Here is a 24,485-nt window from a genome sequence, read left to right on the forward strand (position 1 = left end):
CCCATTGACAGCAAACACGGGAAAAGGATAGGAATGCGTCATATCACATAGATACAGCGCATTCTTGCCATTTCTTTTAACGCAGTGCGGTGCAGCAAGATTCCTTGTGGTGCTGGCCTGCGCCAAAACCTCATAAATGAAGCCCTCAATATGGTTTGGAATCATGACAGAGTTTTAGAATATGCAATAGGAATTCAATATACAAACACAATACATCTTAAATAGAAACCGCATATAGTATGTTTATTTTTTAAACCGGGAATAGGTCTATGTCTGGTGCCTCAGCTGTGGACAAAACTTTGGGAGATCACTCTTCAATTCACAGACAAATCCACACATTTGGAGCATGAAATCACACTACAGGTGTCCACTGAACCCTAGCTTTCTAAGCAGACTTTAAACTTGGGATGCAACAATACACAGATGTTAGAAACTATAGAAGCACTGCAGCGGTCTTTATTTTCCTCTTTTTGACAGAAATTTCCGTGAAGTCTCTTCTGCCTTTTTTGTCCTCCATTCACAAATTTCTGAGAAGCAACAGGTCCTGCATTTCCAAGCATCCTCAATGTCAACACCTCTCAGGTCCCTATGTCCCTTCCAGTAAGAAATGTAGTATTGAAGTTGCTCTCGTACACTTTCTTCCTTGAAGTCCACAATCTCCACTCCAAGTGGAGTGCTGTTCTCCTGGTGGCAGTATTCAATTTTTAAACTGTCAATAGCAGGGAGGTCAGAAAATGTCAAGTTGAGGCATGTTAACTCCAAGAGATCACCAAAGGTGCTCACAGAAAACCCAGCTTTCTGAGCATGAGTCTGGACCTGTGGTCCCAGTGACTGGTTTGATCGCAAACAAAGGTGATTAAGAAGGTTTTCTGAATTTATCTTCCCTCTCACCATGGCATCAAACATCAGCTTATACATAGAAACCTAAGAGGGAAGAATATAGAAATTAATTACTAACCAAGTCTGAAATGCCCTTTTGTTATAAACATTACGAAATGAGGACAAACATTCAATTTTATGTATAGTTGCTATTTCCAGGCACAAATTCATACTTTACAGGAGATTTAAAACTGAGCTGAAGGAACAATTTTTTAGACTTTGTAATAAGTTAAATGTGCACAGGAAAGGTGCCAATTACAAGGAATTCAAGCTTTTTATAAACATGCAAAGCCCTTTCATAGCCCTCCTATGCCAGTCTACCTGCTCTGGCATTTTCCATATGCAGTCAATCAACAGCATCTTTTGTAGTGCACAAACAAGGGCACCACATTTCATACACATTTTCATGAAACTTTGAACACTAGTTTTAATTTCAATCTAGAACAAGCTTGTATTGAGGAATCCATTATTACTGTAATTCAACATAGATATCCCTGAAATTAAGACGCATAGTTGACCTAAACTGTAGCGAGGCTATGCCTACCTAATAACACATATTAACTAGCATCTATGGATTCATGTAATTTGAGTGTTCTGTAATTGCTATCAGGCCCTCTCTTTTTTTATGGCATTTGTGACTGCTGAACAAAATATGGACGGTATGAACTGCCCTAATTTTTTTGTTGTTTTAATACATCTGGTTATTGAATTTTCCATAGTGTTATAATCATGAAGGGTTATACATGCAACATTTTCATATCTTTACAGGAAAAATAACAGTACTGTTCTCTGAGCACCGCCAACAGCGGCTCTACCGCCAATGCAAAACAACAGGGATAGGGGGCAACCCTGCGGAGTGCCACAATTTACCAGAAGGGCCTCAGAAATATACTAGCCTGTCTTCAACCTGGCTGTCAGACGCTTGTACAGTAGCCTGGTCAAACGAAGGTAACAGCCCAGGATACCAAATTTAGGAAGGATCACAAAGAGGTAATCCCACTCCAGGGAATCAAATGCTTTTTTTCAGGTCAAGGACCAGACAGCCCGATTGTGGCCAATGCCGGGGAGAGTAGGCGGAGAACATTAAGAAATGACGGAGATTCAGTGAGGTGTTGCGGGCTGGTACAAATCCATTCTGGTAATATCCCACCAACGACGGCACTAGAGGGCCAGCCGGTCCGCTAGCACTTTAGCCAATATTTTGAAATCGGTGTGTAGCAAGGCCTGTGGGTAATATGAGCCAGGATCAGAGGGGTCTTTGCCCGGTTTGGGCAGGGGTACAAGCAGCGCCTTGCGCATAGAAGGCGGTAGTGTTTCAAGCACTGTGTTAAATACCAGCTGCAAGTGTGGTGTCACTCTGTGGGCATAGGTTTTATAGTAATCAGATGGAAGACCATCCGTGCCCGGCGACTTGCCTGGGGCTAGAGCCCTTATCACCACACTAATCTCCTTAGGAGTGATAGGCTCTTCCAGTTCTATCAGCTGAGCCTGATCTAAGACCGATACTGTGATTTGGGAGATAAGGCATCTAGTTGTGAATCACTAAATGCGCTCCTAGATGTATATAGGGCCCTGGATCAGAGGGTCAGTTCCGCATGTATCTTGCATATAAAGTGTCAGACCAGCTTTGTCACGGAAGACTTGTATAGGGTGCAACATCTGCTCCTGTTTAATGAGCCATGTTAAAAGGGGGCCCGCACAGGCCGATTGTGCATGAACTCTGGCAGAGTGTGCTGCGTAACTTATGCATGCAAGTCATTCCAACAACTCTGCCAGCTCTCCTTGCCTCTTGGTCTGCCAGCTTATGTGGATTAGACGCCCAGTTCCCTTCTAATTGCATAAGCTCACTTTCAAACTTCCCCACCTTCGCCTCTATGCTTTCCGGATATTACCAATTAATGCAGAGACATTGATCCTTTATAGTCACCTTAAAGGCATCCCATTCCTTTAGCCTATTCCCCATCCCACATTAACTACTGCCTCCGGAAACGGTGCATCTTTAAAAGCCGTTGGTGGGAGGAGTCAAGTGGGTATCACAGGGTGCGGAGCCTCCCACTGCAGATGTAACAGTAGGTTATGGTCCGAGTGGGTGCGACCAAGGTATTTCATGTGAACTAGCATATGATAGAGTGCCGGGGAGCTTACTATCCGATCTATGCGTACATGTAGCCTTTGCGGTGCAAAATATTAAGAGTATATTCTTGAGCTAGGACACAGTGTCGGCCACAAATCTGACAGCATCCAGCAATGCAACCAGTCCTTCAATGCTCTGACATTAGTCAGGGAGTGTGTACTAGCCAGTCAGAGAAAAGAGCGATCCAGGGATGTATCGATAACCGCATTATAGTCTCCACCAATTAGCCATCGAAGCCAGCTCCGGACTGCCAAAATGGACGAAAAAGACTGAAAGAATTGCTTCTGCTCCACGTTAGGGGCAGATTACACCTCATATCAACTGTGCGCCATTTAGGCCCTCCTCCACCGTACAGGGAGCCCCTGCCCGCACCCAAATCAGCACCACTCTTGCGTACGAGAAGCAGCCGGCGGCATAAACCTGTCTGCACCAACGGCACTGCAAGCAGTCCGCCTCTAGAGCCGTCAGGTGGGTCTCTTGGAGAAGAGCTATATGAGTAGACCTACACTTAAGATAGAACTATATGGCATAACGACGCGCATGTGTGCAAGCCCCACACATTCCATGTTATTATATTTGTGTGCGCCATTGTCGCTGTGTTGGTGTGTTACCTGCGTCCCCTTGTTCCCCCGAATATTGATTGCTCACACGCCTGCATGCGCTGTACGTGCTGTACGTGCTGGAGTGATCGTGCCATAAAGAGCAATAATGCTCAGTAACAGGGCCACTATAACAACTAGCAACAGAACTCAAGTCATTTAACAAAAACGAAGCACATATGCACCAGGTATCCACCCAAACTGGTGTGCCAACTCTTGACAACAAATAGGTAGGTGCCCCTGTGTGTGGTGGGCTTTATGTGCATTTCCTGTGGAGGATGGGAGACAAGGGCATCCTGGGTAAGTTACTTTTTGTCCTTTGTTACCTTCTCTCTGGTACCCATTTGACTACATGTCTTGTTAGCCAGTGCAGCTGCTTGTGTTCAGTTCCAACGGGTCAGTGCCAGAGTGCGTTTTTATTCTAGTTATTTCCAGTATGCAGATCGCAGTGTAGCCAACTAGCAGGGAGGGGGTTTAGGAGGAATGCGAGGGGACAGTGCAACCCGGGATAGGCATTTAGTTAAACTAGGAGTCTTAAGTTAGTTATGTTAGTGGTGTTCCCAGAAGTTAGCCATGAAAGGTCAGATGATATGGTCCACCGTCTGTAGCTTCAGCTCCAGCAACATATGCGTATTTGAGTCTAATATGTACCCAATTAGAGAGCCATCTTCACTAGTGGACCTTGCTCTGTTGTTGTCAAGTTCTAAGGTGAAAGCCTCCGCATGCAGTACTGCTGCTGTGTGCCCTTTGTCTCTCTGTTCATTTGTTCTAGATTAGATACCGCCACTAGCTGTCCAGCCCAGCTGGACCTCCTACGCCTACCTCGATTATGTTGCTGCGCTGCACCATGGGCTCTCTTCCCTGCAGTAGGACTTGTTTCTGCTGTCACGTGTCCCACTGACTCCATCCAGTCCCACGTATCATCTAGAGTTTAGAAAAAGCAAGCACTGCACTGGTCTACCACCTGGAGGTGGTAGGGAAATAAGACGAACAGCGTATGTTTATTTCTCGTAGGTGCTTTTCAACAGTCAAGAAAAAATGCCGCTGTTTCTGGACCATTACAATGTAGTGCAGGAACAACATCAATGTGGCACTGTCCAATCTGATCTGCCACCGACAGGTCTCACTCACGAAGGATGCTGTCATGATCCCTGTAGTTAAGCAGATGAAAGATGAATGGATAGGGGTTAGCCTGTGGCAGCAGCCTCCGGCCTCCTTGCCTGGACCTGATGTGCCCTTTCCACCAAGAATTGCGCAGATAGATCTGTTTGGGGCATCAATTCGGTGAGCCAGGCTTCAGTGAAATTTACAGCATCTTGTCCTTCCGCACCTTCTGGTAAGCCAATCACACCTATATTATTGCAGCACTACCTACCCCATGCATCTTCCACCCTGTGTTCCATGCAGATATGCGCACCATGAGCGCTTGCAGCCTGGATGTGTGCTCCTGCGTGACTAGCTGTAGCTCTCCCAACTTCAGTTTGGTTGTGTGCTTCTTTTCGGCTAGCTGACTGAAGGCTGAGCTGGGATGGGCTCACTGTATGATGGGTCTGCGACTGTGGAGGATGGCACCCTGATGCAGGCGCAGCTTTGCTGAGATACTAGGAGAGGGCCGGGATCGAAGCTGGTGAGGAGGAGGGAGCTGCGGCCGAGAGGTGACCATCAGGAGCAGCCAGAAGGTGGACAACAGGGGAAATGGAGAAAGCATCCAAACTTGCGGCCGAATGCGGTCTCCTCCACAGTGGTGCTGAGCCTCTCGCCTGGACCCCTCTGATCAGGTGTGCTGCGTCTGAGCAGCCAGCCAGCACTGAAGGGTGCCACATTGGACCCAGTCGGGAGGTGGAGTGGGTTGACGGTGGCGATTAGCCGGGTCAGACGGCCTCCAAGATTCAACGTTCCTCTGGGCCTACACCAGGCCGAGCCTGCATGTTGTGCCATGGGGCAGAGGCCTGAAATACTATCTTATGGCTTGGAGTTTGAGGACTACTGGCCATAGGAACTCATTTTTGCAGGTTCCCCCAACCCGTGATCAATGTGAACTCCTGCTGAACCAAAGTGAATGAGCTGAAGAACTAGTGCCAGTTATGCCTCATGGATGGAAGTGACCGGCATATTACCCTCACGTTGGGCTGAGCTGCTCAAGTGATGAAACGAGAAGTGTGTGCTTGCACTTCTATTATTTGAAGCAGCACGGTGTGTCGCATTTGATCAGCATGACCCCAGCCCTGGATTTGGACATAGCTCTTCCTCGGCCTGGGTTACTCTATCAGTCTGCAAGAGTTAAAGTTGGGCACGTCTGCCCTGGGCTGAGGCCTGCTCATGTCCCTCCTGCGAGGCCTGATCTGGGAGGAGTGGCCGGCCTGGGCTAAACAAGATAGCTGTCGCAGAACATCTGTTATGCATCCCGTGGCAAGAAGATAGACTGCTCACCCACCGGTGCCCTATCAGTTGTGCAAACTACATCTACTTACCAAGACACCATTTGATTTCTTACTTGCAACTGGCCACAAAAATGGGCAAACAATGTAAACAAGACAAAGCTGTCCTTTGAAAGCCACTGTACTCGTCAGATTGAAAATGCCTCGGATCAAGATGCAGACTCAGCACAGATGAACGTGAAGGATACAGATCTCCAGGAGATACTCATGGATGCCATGATGAGCTTAAAAACAATAGACTCCAAGCTAGACCTGCTCACTTCTCGCCTTGATCATGTCAAAAAGCGTGTAGATACACACAATAGAGACTCGACCACCTGGAAACCCAGGTCTCAGACGTTGATGAACTTCAATCTGAATTGAAGGAACACCTCCTGCTAATGTATTAGAGTACAAGAGCAAATCAAGGCCAAAAATGATCTTGAGTCCTGCTCAAGGCACAATAATCTCTGCATAGACGGTATACCTGAAACCACAGCTATTTTTTAAAACAGAGGACTATGTTTAGACTCTGCTGCAAGACCGTTTCGGAGAGGATCTATTACCCGTCCTTATTGTGGAGAGAGCTCATTGATCATTGGGACCCAATCCTCCAGTGGGGATCTCTGCCCGATGAATCATAGCCCACCTGTTGGACTATCGAGATACAACCCTCAGGCTGGCCCGCGAGAGAGGACTGATCCAACATCAAGGTAATAACATCTAATTTTATCTGGACTTCACTTTGGCTGGGATGGCGGCCCACTGGGATTTCCTATTAGCCAAAAAGGTATTGCAACAGGCGGGCATGCACTATACCCTCTTATACCCTGCAAAGCTTAGGATCTCCCACTAGAGCGAAGTGCAATATTTCACAGACGCTAAAACGCCGTGAAATTCGTAAAACAGATAGCGAAGACCCGCTGATTTCTGGCTGCCTCGCCTTACTACTCAGCAGAAGTGCAGCTTAGTGACAACGACTGATATCTCCTTCAAACACTTTATATGGGCGTCTCAATGTTGGGTGTAGGATGTGTCCCGATTACAGTACATAATCATTATCAGTGTTGTTGTAATGATGTTAATGATGGTGATGTCACCGGTTGCTTCGTTACGCACATTATCATGCTCTCATATTGCATGGGACCCCATAGGTTTAACTGCTCAGCCACACAGCCATTATTGGTGGGTTGTTTGTCCGGTGACTCCACGGACGAGGGATAATTTTCCTATTTGTTGAGTTCATGGGGTAGATTTTCACAACCTGTTCGGAATGCTGGGGGTGGGTGGAGGGAGGGTGGGAGTATGTTATTTGGAGTTTGGGGATGGCGTTGAGGGGGGATATCTACGGTTTCCGAAAGATAGTTGGCTAAAACCAAGCACAGTTTCTATGTTGTACGATGTTCTTCTGTACATGGTACATATGATACAGATGGTCTCAACATGGGGCGTTTTACCATAAACACATCCAGTTATTCCCTAGCTATTACAAGATGGGATGACCAGCGTGTCCTGTCTTACATGGAAAGTGCGTGGGCTGAACGACGGCTGGAAGGCTCAATTGGTATATGCATATCTACCCAGACACAAAATCGTCGTCTTACAGGAAACCCATCTGGCTAAGACTCCCGCTTGTGGCCTTTCACGTGTGGGTGCGGAGCAACATATTCTTTAACGTACTCCAAGGCCACTGTCCTGTTAACCCCTTTGCTGCTTCTGACGGCCAAAGGCCGTCGCGCGCACTACCTCCGTAGTGCTGTGCACGTCCGTTGGCCGGCGTGGCCCTGCCCACAGTGCTAAAACGCCGCAAAGCGGCAGAATTGCCACCGCGGTGAAGCGGTTAAAAAAGGGCCTTCCACGGCAGAAAATGTATTAGTTATTTCAGCGACAAAGACAGACAATACATTACACTAGCGGGCACACTCTACAGGCATCTTGTAACACTCGCTGCAATATGTTGTTCCAACACGGACGCCCCAGAGATCTTCACGAAGGTGCGGCACCTAATCTCTGAAATTGGTACCCGGATGATGCTGTTTGGGTAGTGTTAGACCTGGCACCATTGGTGTGGGTCTCCCTTCCATTTTTGATGTTGCCTCATGTATTTTTGCAGGTTTTAGATGCTTTGGGCACTGTGCCACTGCTAGCCAGTGCCACAGTGCAAGTGCTCCCTATTGTAAAGGGATGTATTAATCAGTGGTTCCATGTTTGGCTATTTGGTTTACTTGTCAGACCCTAGACTAGTGCACTGAGAGTGCCCAGGGCGTGTAAATCCAAATGCTGCTGGTGGGCCTGCAGCACTTGTTGTGCCACCCACAGAAGCAGCCTTGTAAAATGTGTCTAAGGTCTGCCACTGCAGAGCCTGCGTGCAGTCTGGTACTGTCATGCTGACTGGGCAAGTGCACCCACTTCCCAGTCCCTAAACCTTCCCTATTCTTCATATCAGTCACCCCTATTGTAGGCACAAGAGCAGGGTGCATTGTAAGTATAAGGTAGGACAAGCCATGATGTGTGTGGCATGTCCTAATAGTGAATTACAGCCATTTTCGTTTTTCACTATTGCAAGCCTACCTGTTCTCCATAGGCCAGAATGGGCTGTTATTACATTTTATAATCCTAACTGTCTCAGAGAACATGGTAGAAATTCGAGTTTAGTATGCCTGGACTCAGAATATAATATTCTGTGTTTGCAAATACCACTTTTAGATAGTAGGCATTTGCTTGTCTAACCATTCTTGTCTAACCTGCCTCTGCTAGGTTGTGTACTCCTTTGTCTGGTTTTATGAGCGACAGGGCTGGGGAATTCCAAGACACAGGCTGAGTCACCCAGTGGTGAATAGCGAGAGCTGCATCTAGATGGGGGAAGGGAGTAGTTGCACCTGAACCTTGAATAGGGCTGTGCATGCCTTCCACAATGCTGGCTCCACCCCCTGAGGAGAGGCTGATGTCTCTGCCCTGCACTGTGAAAGGAAAGGAAAGGAGAAGTCTGGTAAACAGAGTGCTTCAGAACTGGTTTGGACTGGGCAAAGGCCCCTCTCCCCTCAGAGAACAAAGGATTTTGGGGTATAAATATTGGGACCCTGAGCCAATGAAATTATATCACTTTGGACTACAAGAAGAAACTGAGGAGAGACTATTCTCAAGCTGAAGTGCTGCTTCGGGGATTGTCCTGCAGTGGTTGCCTTACTGCTAAAGGAAGGAGAAAGGAACTTTGTGTACTTTGCATTCAACTTGTGAAGGATCTCCAAGGGCTTGGAAAAGAGCTTGCCTCCTTCTGAAGTCTCAGGGACAATAGACTTCACCCCCAGCTCCCCAGCTCCCCAGAGTTCTTGTGGAAGTGCCTGCTGCTGTTTTGGGCCTTCTGAGGAACTGCATGTTGCAAGGAGCTGGAAGCGCGACTCAACGAGAAGTGGGTCACCGTCACTGTGCCTGCCGTCGCAGCTACGAAGGAGGGTGTGGTGTCGCTGGAACGGTCACACTGCACCGCATCGGAGAGAAGCGTGCCGCAACTAAGAGGAAGCTTGTCGCCGTCGCTGCTGCTGCAACTCCGAAGGAGGGTGTCACCGCTGTACTTGTCGCACTGCACCGCATCAGGAGAAGAATCTCGCAACATCGCTGTGCCTGCCGTCGCAACTCCGAAGGAGGGTGTCGCAGCTGGAACTATCGCATTGCACCGCATTGACCAAGAGCATCTTGCATTCCCGAGAAGCGCGCCGCCATCGGAGCTGCTGCCGTCGCATCTTGGATGTCGCCGCTGTAGTTGTCGCATCGAGCGGAAGCTTCACCCATCGTGGGAGAAGAGCGTCATCGCTGGAGCTGTTGTCGCATTGTAAGGGTGTTGCCGCTGCAGTCCACGCATCGAACCAAGAGCGTCTCGCATCCCCGAGAAACGTGCCGCATCTGGAAGATCTTCACGTCTTTATTTCTTTGCACCTGAACTGTGCCGCATTTCCCATCGCTGCGACATTGTTTGTCGTGGTAGCGCAATGCAACCTAAGGTACATTGACGCAAAGTGTTGCATCTAAGAACTGAATTGAACTAAGCTTAAATCTACCATCTTAAAGTAATCATAGTGTGTATTATTGCCGTTTATGGTCTTGTGGTAACTCTATATAAAGTCTACTTATTTTTTATATAAAACCTGTGTGGTGTCTATTTGTAGTGTTGCCACTGGGTTACTGTATGTGGTCACAACTGTTTAACTTACAACGCCTCTGAGATAAAGCCTTGCTGCTCGGGCAAAGATACCAAGGGGGTGAGCAGGGGTTATTTTAGGAGTGTAATCCTGTTATCCTGACTAGAGGAGAGGGTCCCTATTTGTCACACGTACCTACCTGTGCCAACTAGAGACCGCCAAATCTAACATGTAGACTTTAATGTTTCACTGAAGAGCTCGTGGGACAGGTCTGGTATTTCTCGGCACCCCCACCCCCAGGCGGTGAACACCTTGAATACACTGTTCTTTGACAAATAGTTGATAGCTATCTGGTAACTCACACACCGTGATAAGCACAAAGGTCTTGTCTCTCCTCACACCTTAATGCGTGGTCCAAAATCATCTTCTGGCTGACCTCCAAGGATGTGCAACAATGGGCCATATCAATCTCTCACCTGCCACATACTCTCTCCGACCATGCCCCAGTGATGCTCTTCCTGCAGATTCTCCAAACTCTGCCCCACGCAGTCACCTGGCATCTTTCACTAGGTGCACTATGCGATGCAGCTTTTAAAGAAGATATCCAGGTGGCCTTTATGGAATATTTTTAGCTAAACTAGAGCTGGCGGAAGCCTTCAAGGTAGTCATAAGAGGTGTCTGCATCGCCAAGCAAAATGGTACCCTGAAGGCTATCCGTGGGCCACTCACTAGACTGGAAGCAGGCATCAGAGCCCTGGAGGCTGATTTCTTTCACTCAAAAAATCCCATCATATTGGCCAATATTCATAACAAAATGACCTAATATCAGGAAGAAGCAATACAAGAAACGCATTACCTAGGCAAGGCAGCTCAGGTCCGACGATATGGCGAGGGTTACCGCCCTGGAAGATAGTTTGCCAGGTTGCTCCGGAAGCCACATGCACTTAGTCTATGTGTCGGAGCACTGCAATGCTGAGGGTCAGCGCTGCTCTTCTCCATCTGACCTCCTGCATGTCATGTCTCCCTTCTACATCCATCTCTACTCTGCTACTCCCATAGTCAGCTCTGAGGAATTCAAGACATATTTGGATACCATACAATTGATCTGGTTGTCCAATGCCCAACAGGAATATTAGAATTTCCCTCTAACCGTGGAGGAAATAGTCCAGGTGATCGTGGGTCTATCGGGATTGATGGGTTAACAACGGCCTTCTATAAAGAATACTCTCAGCTCCTGGCCCCGGCTCCTAGACTCCATGGATGCAGGTTTGCTTCCCCCGTCCCGGAGGATAGCTGTTATAACCACACTACTTAAGCCCGACAAGCCTGCATACCAATGCGACTGATCACCCCTTATCACTTATAAACATCGAAAATAAGATATTTTCAAAGGTACTGGCAGACCAGCTACTGCCACTGCTAACAGTGATGTTGTGGCCTGACCAGACTGGCTTTGTTCCAGAGAGGTCAACATCCCATAATCTCTGAACCACATTTACAGTGATCATTTACATCAGCAGATACCTGCTTCCGCTGCACTACTGGACGCTATTAAAGCGTGCGACTCGGTGGAATGGTCATATCTCTTCCCACTACTACGGTGATTGGGTCACAGTTCCCCGTTTATTAAACAAATCCAACTCCAATGTACCCTTCCCATGGCTCATGTGTGGCTTACTGGTCTCATCTCTGAACCATTTCCCTTCACACACGGCACAGCCCACTCTCACCCCTACTACTTGCTGTTTCCATGGAGCTCCTTGGTACACGACTCCAAAAACACCACACAGACAGTGGTATAGGCTTTACATCTAGGGGTTTAGTATGATCATTATATACCGATGACATCACCTTCTATGCATGCCACCCCCAGACCAACCTGGCCCCTTCAACAAGTGAGGTTGTATGGTTTGGAGGCTATTCCAGCATTCAAGTGAACTGGGCCAAATCAGACGTTTTCGCACTGACCGATGCCATACTGACTTTTGCCATTGAATACCCTTTGAAATGGGCCACTGGTTCAATTAAATATTTGAGTATCTGGCTAAACAGAGACCCCAAGGAACTATGGTAAGCCAAGAATAAACGTGCTGTAAATTAGCTATAAGACAGCGTCCCAATGTGGTCTAGCCTCCCAATGTCTCTAGCAGGCCGCAGTGCATTGGCCAAAATGGTGGTACTCCCCAAATTCCTCTACTTATTTGTAAACATCCCAACACCATTCGTTTTTTCAACGCTCCCGGTCAAACCCGATCTTGTTGATACGGGCTGGACAGCAGCAGCGAGCTTCTAATGAACTGCTCACATTACTACAGTCACAAGAGTGCCTTGGGAGCTCTCGAAATGCACCTCTATTCCCCATGTGCGCAGGCCCAGTACCTACATTATTGGATACATCCCACACCATTCCAACCACATTTGGCAATTGAATACGATAAGGAGTCCTCCTGGCCTCTCACAACAGCTCTGCTCCTCCCTTACAGACCATACAGGACTGAGTTTGACACTACAAAGAGTGTGCGCTGGGCGGGGACCAGGGTCATGAGGCGTGCCAGTATCCCAATATTATATGCCGCTTCGGTCCCTTTAGCCAATAAACCCCTACTCCCGTTGCTGCAAGATAAGGGAGTGATTTGGCACTCCGGCACAATGGGTGTACACACCTTTGCGGATCTCTACTCAGACGACCACTTCCTGCCCCCACCAGGAGCCACAGCCCCATCTGTCCCTGCACCGCTTGAAACTTTCCTATATTTTTAGCTATGCGTTACTTGCCGTGCGATCCATGGGTCCTTCCCTGTGCCCCTGCCGACACTCACTGCGTTGGAATATGCATATACCAACTCCTCGTACCACAAGATGATAACACACCTCTACACACATACAGCAGGCCTTCCCGGTACTCGTTCCCCAGGCCCGCAAGGCCTGGAACTCTGACCTCGACACCCCTTAACTGATGGCCAGTGAACCTTCTGCCAACTTGAAATGTTATCCCCTAATTATCGGCTCCGCCTAATATATTTTAAATCTATACATCGCTTACATCTAGCACCGACACCACTTTTACAACTGGGGCTTGCCTCCGACTCACTGTCTGCACTGTCACACACCATAAGCTGATTTTATACACCTTGCATGTCGACGCCCCAGGGTTGCAACTTTCTGTAACAAGATCTTTAACACATTGACTGATATCATTGAAACACAAATCCCCCCCTTCAGTGACCGGTGTGCTTGGGTATGTGAAGGAAGTCTTACACGACTTCCGTAGATTCGTTGCCATGCTGCTTTTACTGTCTAGGCGCAGGGTTGCAATATATCAGGGCAGAAAACAGACACCAAAGATCCGAAAATGGCTCTAAGATGTTTTCTACTGCCATGAACATCTGTCCTCATTTTGGGATCCTATCCACTAATGGGTGATGGAGAATTTAAGAGCTTCTCAAGAAGCCTTCTCAATTACTCTTATCATGACTTTGGAGTCATGGGAGTATCTGGCTAACTGGAGGTACTAAACATTTCACATTTACAATAATGTCTTACATATATATATATACATATATATATATATATATATATATATATATATATAGAGAGAGATATCTATATATATATATCTATCTCTATATAGAGATAGATATCTATATATATATATATATATATATATATATATATATATATATATATATATATATATATATATGGTTTTAGCTCGAACACATCGTCTGTCTCACCCAGAAAAGACTAGCGTTGACCCAGATTTTTGCGCAGATTTTTTATTTATTTAGCCAGCTCTGCCACTACGCGTTTTGGGCGCTCCCGCCCTTGATCACAAATGTTTCAGGAACTTTATAGTTAGGCTGACATTTGACTCACAAAACCAGAGAAATTCCTCGAAATTACCCGAATTAACTATAACTCGCACCCTCGCAGGGCACTGCTTATGACCTCACATATTACACCACTCATGACATGGTCAGTGACATCACTGCTGACATCTTGCCAGAAAGGCCTGCATGAGGGGCACACTTGGTGTCCACGTGCATAGTACAGTTCAAACCAGTCTGGCACGAAACTGGACAAAGGACCAGGAGTAACCCCCCCTTGTCCAGACCCTCCCCTCAGAGGGTCCCCTGAATCTTCCAAACCCTTTACCTAGGGTACTTAAGGCTTAGCTGGGTGTAGGTCCCTTAATTCATCGTGGGATAAGATTCAGGTCAGACACCGTCTGGGCACCTAGACTTCGCTGGACTTCGTTTGGGACTGACTTCATCTCCCTACCAGTCTGCTGCATCGTCTGTGCATGATACAGGAGCCATCCAAGGCATGTGGACATCAAAGACACCTGAAGGAATCTCCCTTGGAGTGAAGGAGTCACTCCCCTTCATTCACAGGCACAGTAACTAAGTCAACAGGACTGCTCATCCGGAGTTTCTCTGGACTCCTAAGGCTCTGCAACAGAGGTGGTGGCTTCCACAGCTCCCGAGGCCTGGCCTGCCCTCTCACCAAGTTTGAGGCCAGTATCCCTCATGGGGGTTGCAATAACCAAACCCCTGAGCACCGAGTCAACTTGCAGTTGCAAAGGCTTGTTGACTTCTATTCGAGGAGATCTTCGGGCTCCAAGTACCCCCAATCTCAAGAACATCCAGTGATCAGAATCTTCAGCCACACCGCATCGTGTGCATCATGGCCTGCATCATTTGGTGAGCTCCTTGAGGTCCTCTCGCGACTCCAGTGTCTCTGGCCTGTGGGTCCACATGAGGGTCACACTTTTTTCTTTTGGGCTCCCCTGATTGCTTGAGTCCCCTGGTCCTTGCTGGCCCCGACATCGCTCCTTCTTTGATTCCTGCGATGGTTGCATTTGCCAAGGCTTGTTGGTGCTCCCGCCGGACATCGATCTCTCAGCACTCAACATACTTTGTGGGACTGCTCGCGCACGGCTCCTGGTCCAGCACAGCGTCGCCTGGTCCTCACAGCTGCAGAGTCAAGGTCCTCGTCATCCATCCTGAAACCCCAACATCGGATGGCATTAGTCTTAATAGTCTCCTGATCCCGCCTGTGTGGAGTGGAGAGGTGTGGTGCAGCGGCCAGGGCCGCTGACTTCGGAGCACAGGGTTCATGGTTCGATCCCTGGCTCCGGCAGCAGCTCAGCACCATGTGTCTCTGGGCAATAGCTCACTTAATTTCCATGACGGCCCCCAGATCCTTGACACCACAGTTTGCGCTTTACTAATACAGATTTTTTTTTTTACATAGACTCTGCCCCCTCTGCTTGCAGGTACCTCTCATCAGAGTTGGTAGCACTGTACGACCGCTAAAATTGAGAATTCAAGAACACGTACGTGCTATTAAGAATTATGATTTGCGATATCCTATGATATACCATATGCGTGAACACCACAAAGATAACAACACAATATGGGTTCAGGGTATTGATCATATACCGCCACATCCCAGGGGGGGGGGATCGTGAGCTGACCTTACGAAAGAGGGAGGCAATTTGGATATGTCGCTTGAGATGTTTGGAATGTGGACACAATACGGAGGATGAGATGCATTACCACCTACAGTAAACCACTGTAAAAAAATTTCATGAAGTTTGGCTAATTCCATATACAGTGGGGTTCCTCCTGTAATACCACAATTAGGTCCCCATTCTGTTCTGTGCATTCGTTTCGACCAATACCTAAAGTTTATATTTGTTAAACGATTACGCTTGAAACTATGTCATTGGTTTCTTCTGATCAGATTAACACACAGTTGCTGACAACAACCAACTTGGTTTGTCTGATCTGTATCACTTTCAAATAATATCATCAGTTGTTTCAATTATACACTATGTACATACATAGCGTCATTAGTTATACTCACTCATTTTTTTAATCTTTCTTTTTGTTTGCTGTCTAAGAGTATCTTTTGTGGACTATGGTGTTATAATAAGTGGTCTTAAAACCTCTAAATGTATACAAACAATGTTCCTATGATATTTTCTATACCCTAGCTGCTACATGGATTATCATTCATTGAAATGAATACTTGCTTACAGTTTTTTGCATAAGGTTACAATCTATCTGGTTACATCGATAGAGATATGTTTCAATCATTGATCCACATCGTGAACCTTTAAATCCAGTTCAAGGATCGGACCCCTTTTTGTCTCTGTTGGCTAAATGAATTATAATATAGTGTATATCTTGGTAAGGTAGAAGAAACTCGGACCCTGTTTTTTCTTGGTTGGCTAAATAGATTACAAAATAGCGCACACTTTCGCAAGGCAGAAGTAACTTAGCACAAATTAGCAAACTGGTAAATATCGGATAACAAAATAATACTCTGAAGATTAAATACCACCGTTTTACTTTACTTAAAATGAGCAAAAATTGCAACACTGTACATGTTTAAACAAGCAACACGCCTTAATATTAAGTGGGTGTCGGCTTGATTGCACATATACATCTGTTTTTTGCAATAAAAGTACCATGATAAGATGGCGGCGCGTTTGCATTGTAAGTAGTGGTAATCAGTAGACGGTGTTACGTTCGACACACGTGCGGTATGCGGCCACCCATTTAAACCTCTATTCGGGCGGGCCGCGTTTCCAAAATTGGAAACGATTGCGTATCGAGATACGGAAACGCCGCTTTTGAAGTCATTCGAACTGACTGAACAGGTATATATAGCGAAATACTTTTATTTAAGGTCTCGCATATTTGAAATATCGTTGTTTCTAACATCTTCGTGAGTAAGAGGGAGTTGGCTAACGTGGGACCAGCCTGTTTATTATATGACTAAATATCACTTGGGTTTGCAGTACACATCGTGTTACTTGCACGTTTACCTATATGCCCAGTATGAACCAATATAAAAGTTTACTTTCCCCAGTGCGGTCTAATAATCTGTTGGTTCTAATATTTTTGCAAGCAAGAGAGACTGGGTTTAAGCTGGATCAGTCTGTTTGATACATGACTAATCATCATATGGTTTCGTTGCATATACCGGTTTGCTTGTATATTTGTTTATATGTCTAATGTGACTCCACATAAGAGTTCACCAATTCTAAACGTGGCTCTCGAGTTTGGTCGTCAGATGACGAGGGTAATATGTAAAATATATTTTTTCAGGCAATAACAGCAAGGAGATACTCTATGGGTGCCCACAGAGAATAGGAGGTGGGACCGTTGTTGACTACACAGAAATAGCCTTGGAATTACACAAGGTAGGCGTGATAGTATAACATTATCGGTGGTTTTTACATTAAGAATGTCCTTGGAGAAAGTTATTCGTTCGTTGTTTTCTCTCTTGAACAGTTGCTATTTGCACAAATATGCTTACAAACAACTGGGACTGAAGTTTCTTCTTTTGGTTTTATCTTTTCCTTCCTACAAATGTAGGTTCAAATATCCTATCTGAGAATAAAAAGAAATATTTGGGAGCCATTTGGAGTAACCAGATCCCTGGTCCCATAACAGTAGGATAATCGTATACAGAAAATCCCCAAATATATGGGAAGATATTATTCAAAAAATTCTTTGGAAATCTCGCCACACTTTGAAACATAAATTGCGGTAGGAAGTATTCTTTTTCTATTTTTATAGACTCTCTTTGACTAATATTTATTCATCTTTATGGTATACTTAAACCCTTAAGAGATACATAAAATATAAGATATAATGATGCTATATATAAAAAAATTGCAATATATGCACCATGGAGAGAATGGGCCATATCTCTTTGAGGAACCAGGTTAAATATATTAAAGTATACACTAGGGTTATTGTGTTTGATTGAATGATGGTTCGGATATGTTTTTTAAGAATACACATGATAATTAGGACACATTGGTCCAATGGGGACACAACTGAGCAATAGGAGATAGTAGATTGTGTTTGCAGATGCGGACATCAATCTATGCGGTTAACAAGTTCTATGAATCACAGATACCAATATTGGAAGTAATACAAGGATTGTTAGACAAACTGGTTGATATATATGTTCGGGTAACTATTCGATTGATGTCAGACTATGTGGGGATGCTGCGTGCGAAGGGGTTTTGTCACACCTAGAATCAGTTGGGGTGAATATAAAGAATGGCGCTGAGCTATGTGATGACCATATCTTTTATGTAATAATACTAGGATTTCAAATTGCTACAAGTTAATCTTGTCCAATGAGATGATATATATAGAAAAGCCTTGTATGTATTGAACAGCATGGAACATTCAGTCTTTTTTGTTTCTGAATATAATGAAATGCACTATATAATGTTTTTAAGCATTGAATGTTAGAAGGTTTGTCTTTAGGTGGTGCACTGTACTGTTGTATATCTTTTTATATTTATTCACATATGTTTGTTTATATGTTGTTTTTGTGACATTTATAGCATTATCTTTGTATGTTTTTTAAACTCACAGCCCTGAAGAAGTTCTGTTTGGCAGAACGAAACGCGTTGGCTGGTGTCTTGTCTATAAGTGGACCATTAAAAGAACAATGAATTTTGTACATCACGACTCAGCGTTTCAATAATAAGGATATTTCAAAGACTTATCATCCTCCTATGATGGTTGGAGACACACATTTGTAGCGGTGCTTTTCCACTTAGGACAAAAATAGACTTTTTCCCAGTTTTGGGTAGTGCTCTTGGGACAGGGAGCATGTGGAATGTGCACGCTGATTCATTGAAAATTGAATAATTTGGGTGCTATTTGGATTGGTGCTGTGTTCTGTGTATAAGTGGTCCACTGTCCGATTTGTATTGTAAAAAGAAACCTCTCATCAGGGAATCCATCCTCTCCTTAACAACTCACGTCTCCTCCACTTAGCACGACTGTGACAACACACACACACACTTCTTCCACCCAGCTTACCCCTCCCAAAAACACCACTATCCCATGCTAATTAATATCCACACGTTATCTCAATTTAGCACGACTGAGACTACACCTGCACCCCCAACTGGATTTGAACCCCCCTCAAGAACGAGCATAGCTCTCCCCCCTGCCACCATCTCCTCCTCCTTACTACTCCCTCCCACCACTCCACCAGTACCTCACATCGTCACCCCTAAAAAATAATAATAATAATAATAATAAAACGTTTGTAGAGCGCCTGGCTGCACAAAACTGTGTGTCCCCGCGCTAACTGCTAGACAAATCAATCCAGAGGAGTAGGGGCAAGGGGCTCATCCGACCTCTTAACACTTAGGGAATAGGTGAGTTTTTAATTTTGCCCTGAATCTCATTTCGGAAGGTTCCATCCGCAGTTGGAGTGGAAGAGCATTCCAATATTTTGTGGCCAAATGACGGAAGGATTTTCCTCCCATTTTAGCTCTTGTGATTCGGGGGAGTTTGAATAACATCATGCCTGATGATCTTAAGTCTCTAATCGGACAATGAATGGTAAGAAGACTTCTCAGGTAATTGGGGCCTTTGTTGTGAGCTATACGGTGGGCGTAGCAGAGAGTCTTGAATCTAATTCTCTCCTTAATAGGGAGCCAATGAAGCTTTGCTAAGGCTGCTTTGGTAGATGTTTTTCTTAAGAAACCCAACACCAGTCGGGCAGCTGCGTTTTGTACACATTGAAGCTGGTGAAGGCCCTTCTGGCTGAGACCTATCAGGAGGGCGTTTCCATAGTCCAAGTGAGGTGTTATTAAGGCATGAACTATTGTTTTTCTAGCACCGATGGGGAGAAGATCAAGTACTTTTCGGAGGACTTTTAATATGCCAAAGCATTTTCCAGTTATTTTATTGACTTGGGTCTTGCCGGAGCGGTCTGAGTCCAGCATGACCCCTAGATTTCTCACCGTTTCTACAGGGCTGGGCAATTTTCCCAGTTCACTGGGCCACCATGCATGAGACCATACGGAGATTTCTTTCCCTATCACCAATACTTCGGTCTTGTCTCCATTTAAACGGAGACAGTTATTATCCATCCAGGTGGCTACTGCCGACATACAGTTTGAAAAATTGGTGGCATGTTCTCTACTGTCCGGAGTTAGTTTGAACATCAACTGTGTGTCGTCAGCGTAGCTGACAATGCCCACCCCAAAATTCTCTACAATGTGTGCCAGGGGCTCCATATAGATGTTGAATAACGTAGGGCTCAAACTAGAGCCCTGTGGAACCCCATGGCTCACCCTGCGAGGCGATGATCTGAAGGGTGGGCAGTGTAGCTGGAACGATCTGTTGGTTAGGAAGGATTGAAGCCAGGCAAGTGCTGGGCCCTTTACTCCCATGTCCGAAAGACGAGACAACAGTTGAGTGCAGCACGGTGTCGAATGCTGCACTAAGGTCCAACAGGACCAACGCTGCTATCTCGCCTTCGTCCACCATCCTCCGGAAACATTCAGTAGAATAAAGGACAGCTGATTCGGTAGAATGGCCTGGTCTAAATCCCGATTGGGAGGGGTGAAGGAGGGTTTCTTTTTCCAAAAACTCCATAAGTTGTTTGTTTACTAACATAGAACCCACACATAGAACCCACACATCCCAGCCAACCCATTATACCTCAATCGCTAACACATGTGAAGACACCCCACCACCACCATACAGATCTTTGGCTGGCACATACGACGGCTCCCCTCCTCTCCCATCCCAATAATTCTCCGCTCCCAGCCCAAAACTCCGATCCCACCTACACCCACCACTCCCACTCACCAGCAATCCACTCCAACACCTCAGTTACCCGCCCTAACATATCCCCCATCCACATACACATCACCATCTACAACTCTATGTTTGCCCTCACCAGATCATACACCAACCCAGGTTGCGGCACAACCACCAACACTCATATCTCAGCCACCCTCCCCCATTCACAACCGCTCCTGATTACACGCCGGATGAGTGATCATATCCACCTACCCCACTCATAATAGCACCAGATACCAGTCTGGATATGATTATGTCCGCATTCCACCAAATCAAAGAGGAACTCCACACGGCTAAAGAGATGATATCTAGACAATCAATGTACATTAGATCTGCAAATACGTCTAGATCAAGTAAGCCCCCAACTCGCCTTCCACTCACCCCCCAATCATACTCTTCCCATCTGAAATTCCATGCCATCCCTCCAATCTCCCTACCTGCCCAATCCGAAGCATCAACCCGTTTTCGGAGAGTGATATACGCTCCCTTCTTCATTCCTACAAACCCCCTCTCATCACCCCCATCTCTCCCATACACACGGCCATCCCGACTATTCCCCCCAACCCACACAGGTCCTCAGCACACATCAATAGAGGAATTAACGATAATATTCTTCGAAGAATCACACTCACACTCGATCCCACCCCTTACCTCATCTCACCCCGTCTTAGATGCACTCTTGTGAACTGCAGATCGGCCTCTAGACACGCAGTAGACATTGGCGATCTCATCATCGCACATGAGCTTGACCTGATTGTGTTAACAGAAACCTGGCTAACTGAATCCATCTGGACATTCTTGTACCACCAAATAATGACATCATCAGACGGGATAGGAGTGATAAGCTTGGGGGAGGAATCGTGAGCATACATCGTAGAAGCATCTCAGTAAACAGAGGCTTATCCCCCACACTCTCCTCCTCAGAATACATGTGCATTGACATCAACAGCAATGGCACTCCAATTTTCTCATTAAACATCATCTATCATCCACCCGGCGACAACCTCACCTTCACGGAACACTTCATGGACTTGATCACAACGAACACCGGACGACAAAACACTCAAATATTCCTAGGCGCCTTCAATATCCATTGGAATGACCTCAACGACTCAATAGTCAACGGTCTCAAAAATTTTATTGGTGCGCTAGACCTCACCCGAATTTGCAACAGCCCCACACACAAAAAAAGCGAAACCTTGGACTTAATAATCTCCAAAAATGATTTCATTCAGCTTGATTCAATCCTACCCTGTGATTGGTCAGACCACCATATCATCACCTTCTTTATCAGGGAAACCGTGAAACTCAGCGCAGCCCAATCCACTAAGCCGAAGATATGGAAAAGAGGCTTGAAAAACCTCAACCCCAACACTTTACCCACCTACAGCCATAAACTACTCAAGCCTCCTACTGGCCTCTCCAATGTACATGACCTCACCAACCACTACCTCAACTCTATGACCTCGGTTATCAACGAGGTTGCTCCTCTTCAAATAAAGAGTATCCTCGAAAGATTCTAAATCTTGGTAGAAAGACCTGTTGAACTGATGATAGACGCTCTCTTAGAACTTCCGAACGCAATTGGAGATCAATGCCATCCGCCCAGCACCTCAAAATTCTAAGGAAAAAGAGAAATGCACATCATAGAAAGATCAAGCGCACTAAAGCAGACTTTTTCACCCACCAACTAGACCAAGCAAGAAACCGCCCCAATTTTTTTTTTAATTAATCAAAACCCAATCTAAGGATGAACCTCAACGATTACAAGACACCACTCGTACTCAACACATGTGCGAAGAATTCGCTACCTTCTTTAATCTAGAGTCTGAAAATATCAAGAAAGATCTACTTAATGACCTTATCCTACAGTTTAGCGCGCACACCAAAACACCCCTTACTCTTCCAATGTCGCCTCAACAAGCGACTTCAAATTTTGAACTAAAAAACAACGCAGCTTGGTCTTCCTTTTATACCTACACCGAAGAAGCAATAGGTATGATTCTCAGCACCCATAAGCCGGCCGACCACACCTCCGATCCTCTCCCCACTAACGCCGTTAAAGACTTAACCCCACTGATTCTGCCGCTCTGGACCAAAATCATCAACAGCTCACTCATTCAAGGCTGCAACCTGGACATCCTCAAAGTAGGACCGGTTTCACCCATCCTCAAAAAACCCCACAGCTGACCCCATGGACCTTAACAACTATCACCCTATTTCCAATAGCCCTACCCTAGCCAAACTCTTGGAAAAATGTGTACTTCACCAATTGACAAAACACATTGACCACTTCGATCTTCTGGATAAACACCAATCTGGCTTCAGAGCAGGGCACAGCACCGAATCAGCTAAGACACACATAATTGATGATGCTTTACAAATACTTGATCAGAATGGATCATGCCTACTCATCCTATTAGACCTCTCCTCAGCCTTTGATACTGTCAAACACGAGAACCTGTTAGATCTGCTGCATCACAGAATGGGCCAATCAGGGTCAGTGCTTAATTGGTTTACCTCCTTTCTTCAAAACGGACTCAAAAATTCAAAGCCAACAACTCACTGTCCAAATCTGTGCCAGTAACTTTGGGAGTCCCACAATGGTCCACACTATCCCCGACACGGTTTAACTTATTTATGGAACCGCTCACTTTCCCATTGCAAGCATCCAACGTACAATTTCACATGTACGCAGATGATACACAACTTTACTTTAAGAAACACACACCAGATGACATCAAACTGCTCAACAAAACGCTTTTGAACACCCAGTCATGGTTAGCTGAGAACCATCTCAAGCTAAAACGCACTAAAAACTGAATTCCTCCTAATAGCCCCACCCGCCAAAATACTCCTCTTGCAAGACTGGTTCAAACACCTTACGGCATTCAACGTTCATCCAAACATCATTGACTCATCAAAGTCATTGGGTATAACCCTTGATTGCAACCTCAACATGCATAAACATATTAGCAACGCTACAAAGGGGGCAAATTTCCAGATTAATACACCGAGGAAGCTGAAACCCCTCATACCACTCAATGATTTCAAGACGGCAGTTCAAGCTCTGGTCATCGCTAGAGTGGACTATGGAAGTGTCTCTCTTTGTGGCCTCCCCAAAGCGCCCAAAGCTCCTCTAAGAGCCTCGATCAATGCTGCAGCCAGACTCATCACAGGCTCGAAAAGAAGGTCCCACATCTCCCCTGACTTAAAAGCCTTGAATTGGCTACCAGTGGAAGCCAGAATTCACCTGAAAATTGCCTGCATGACTCACAAAGCCATACACCATAATGCACCCAGCTATCTCACCCAGAAACTGACTATCTCTGGTGGTAATAGTCCACAAGAAGCGCGGAAAACCTATTATTGAAGCCACACAGATTCAACAAGACGAAAACTCACAAACGTTCCTTCTCAGGGATGGCTCCTAGGATTTGGAACGCACTACCCCCAGAACCCAGACTTATCACTTCTACATGATTTTTAAAAAAGTAAGAATAAGCGATTCTCAGGGAAAAATTCACATGAACATTATCTAAGGAAACTACGAGTTCACTAGTACCTCTACCGACATTTCTTTTATCACCTGGGTACAAACAGACAACCTATGCCCCACAGTTGCCTCCTTATCCTGCACCTCTTTGTTTAGATCTACTCTTCACAATATGTTT

At 45.8% G+C, this 24,485-nt stretch overlaps 1 protein-coding gene across 1 annotated transcript in view; it reads right to left on the reverse strand.

The window, feature by feature from the left end:
* Positions 1-217: 217 nt before the first annotated feature.
* Positions 218-24,485, reverse strand: part of EXO5 (exonuclease 5) — a 61,064-nt gene continuing 36,796 nt past the window's right edge. Inside the window, exon 6 of the mRNA XM_078679322.1 lies at positions 218-924. Coding sequence (XP_078535448.1) covers positions 457-924 — 468 coding nt within the window. The 3' untranslated portion in view covers positions 218-456. The remainder of the gene's footprint in view (positions 925-24,485) is intronic.

This window comes from Lissotriton helveticus, chromosome 3_1, assembly GCF_964261635.1.
Source record: "Lissotriton helveticus chromosome 3_1, aLisHel1.1, whole genome shotgun sequence".
NCBI lineage: Eukaryota > Metazoa > Chordata > Amphibia > Caudata > Salamandridae > Lissotriton > Lissotriton helveticus.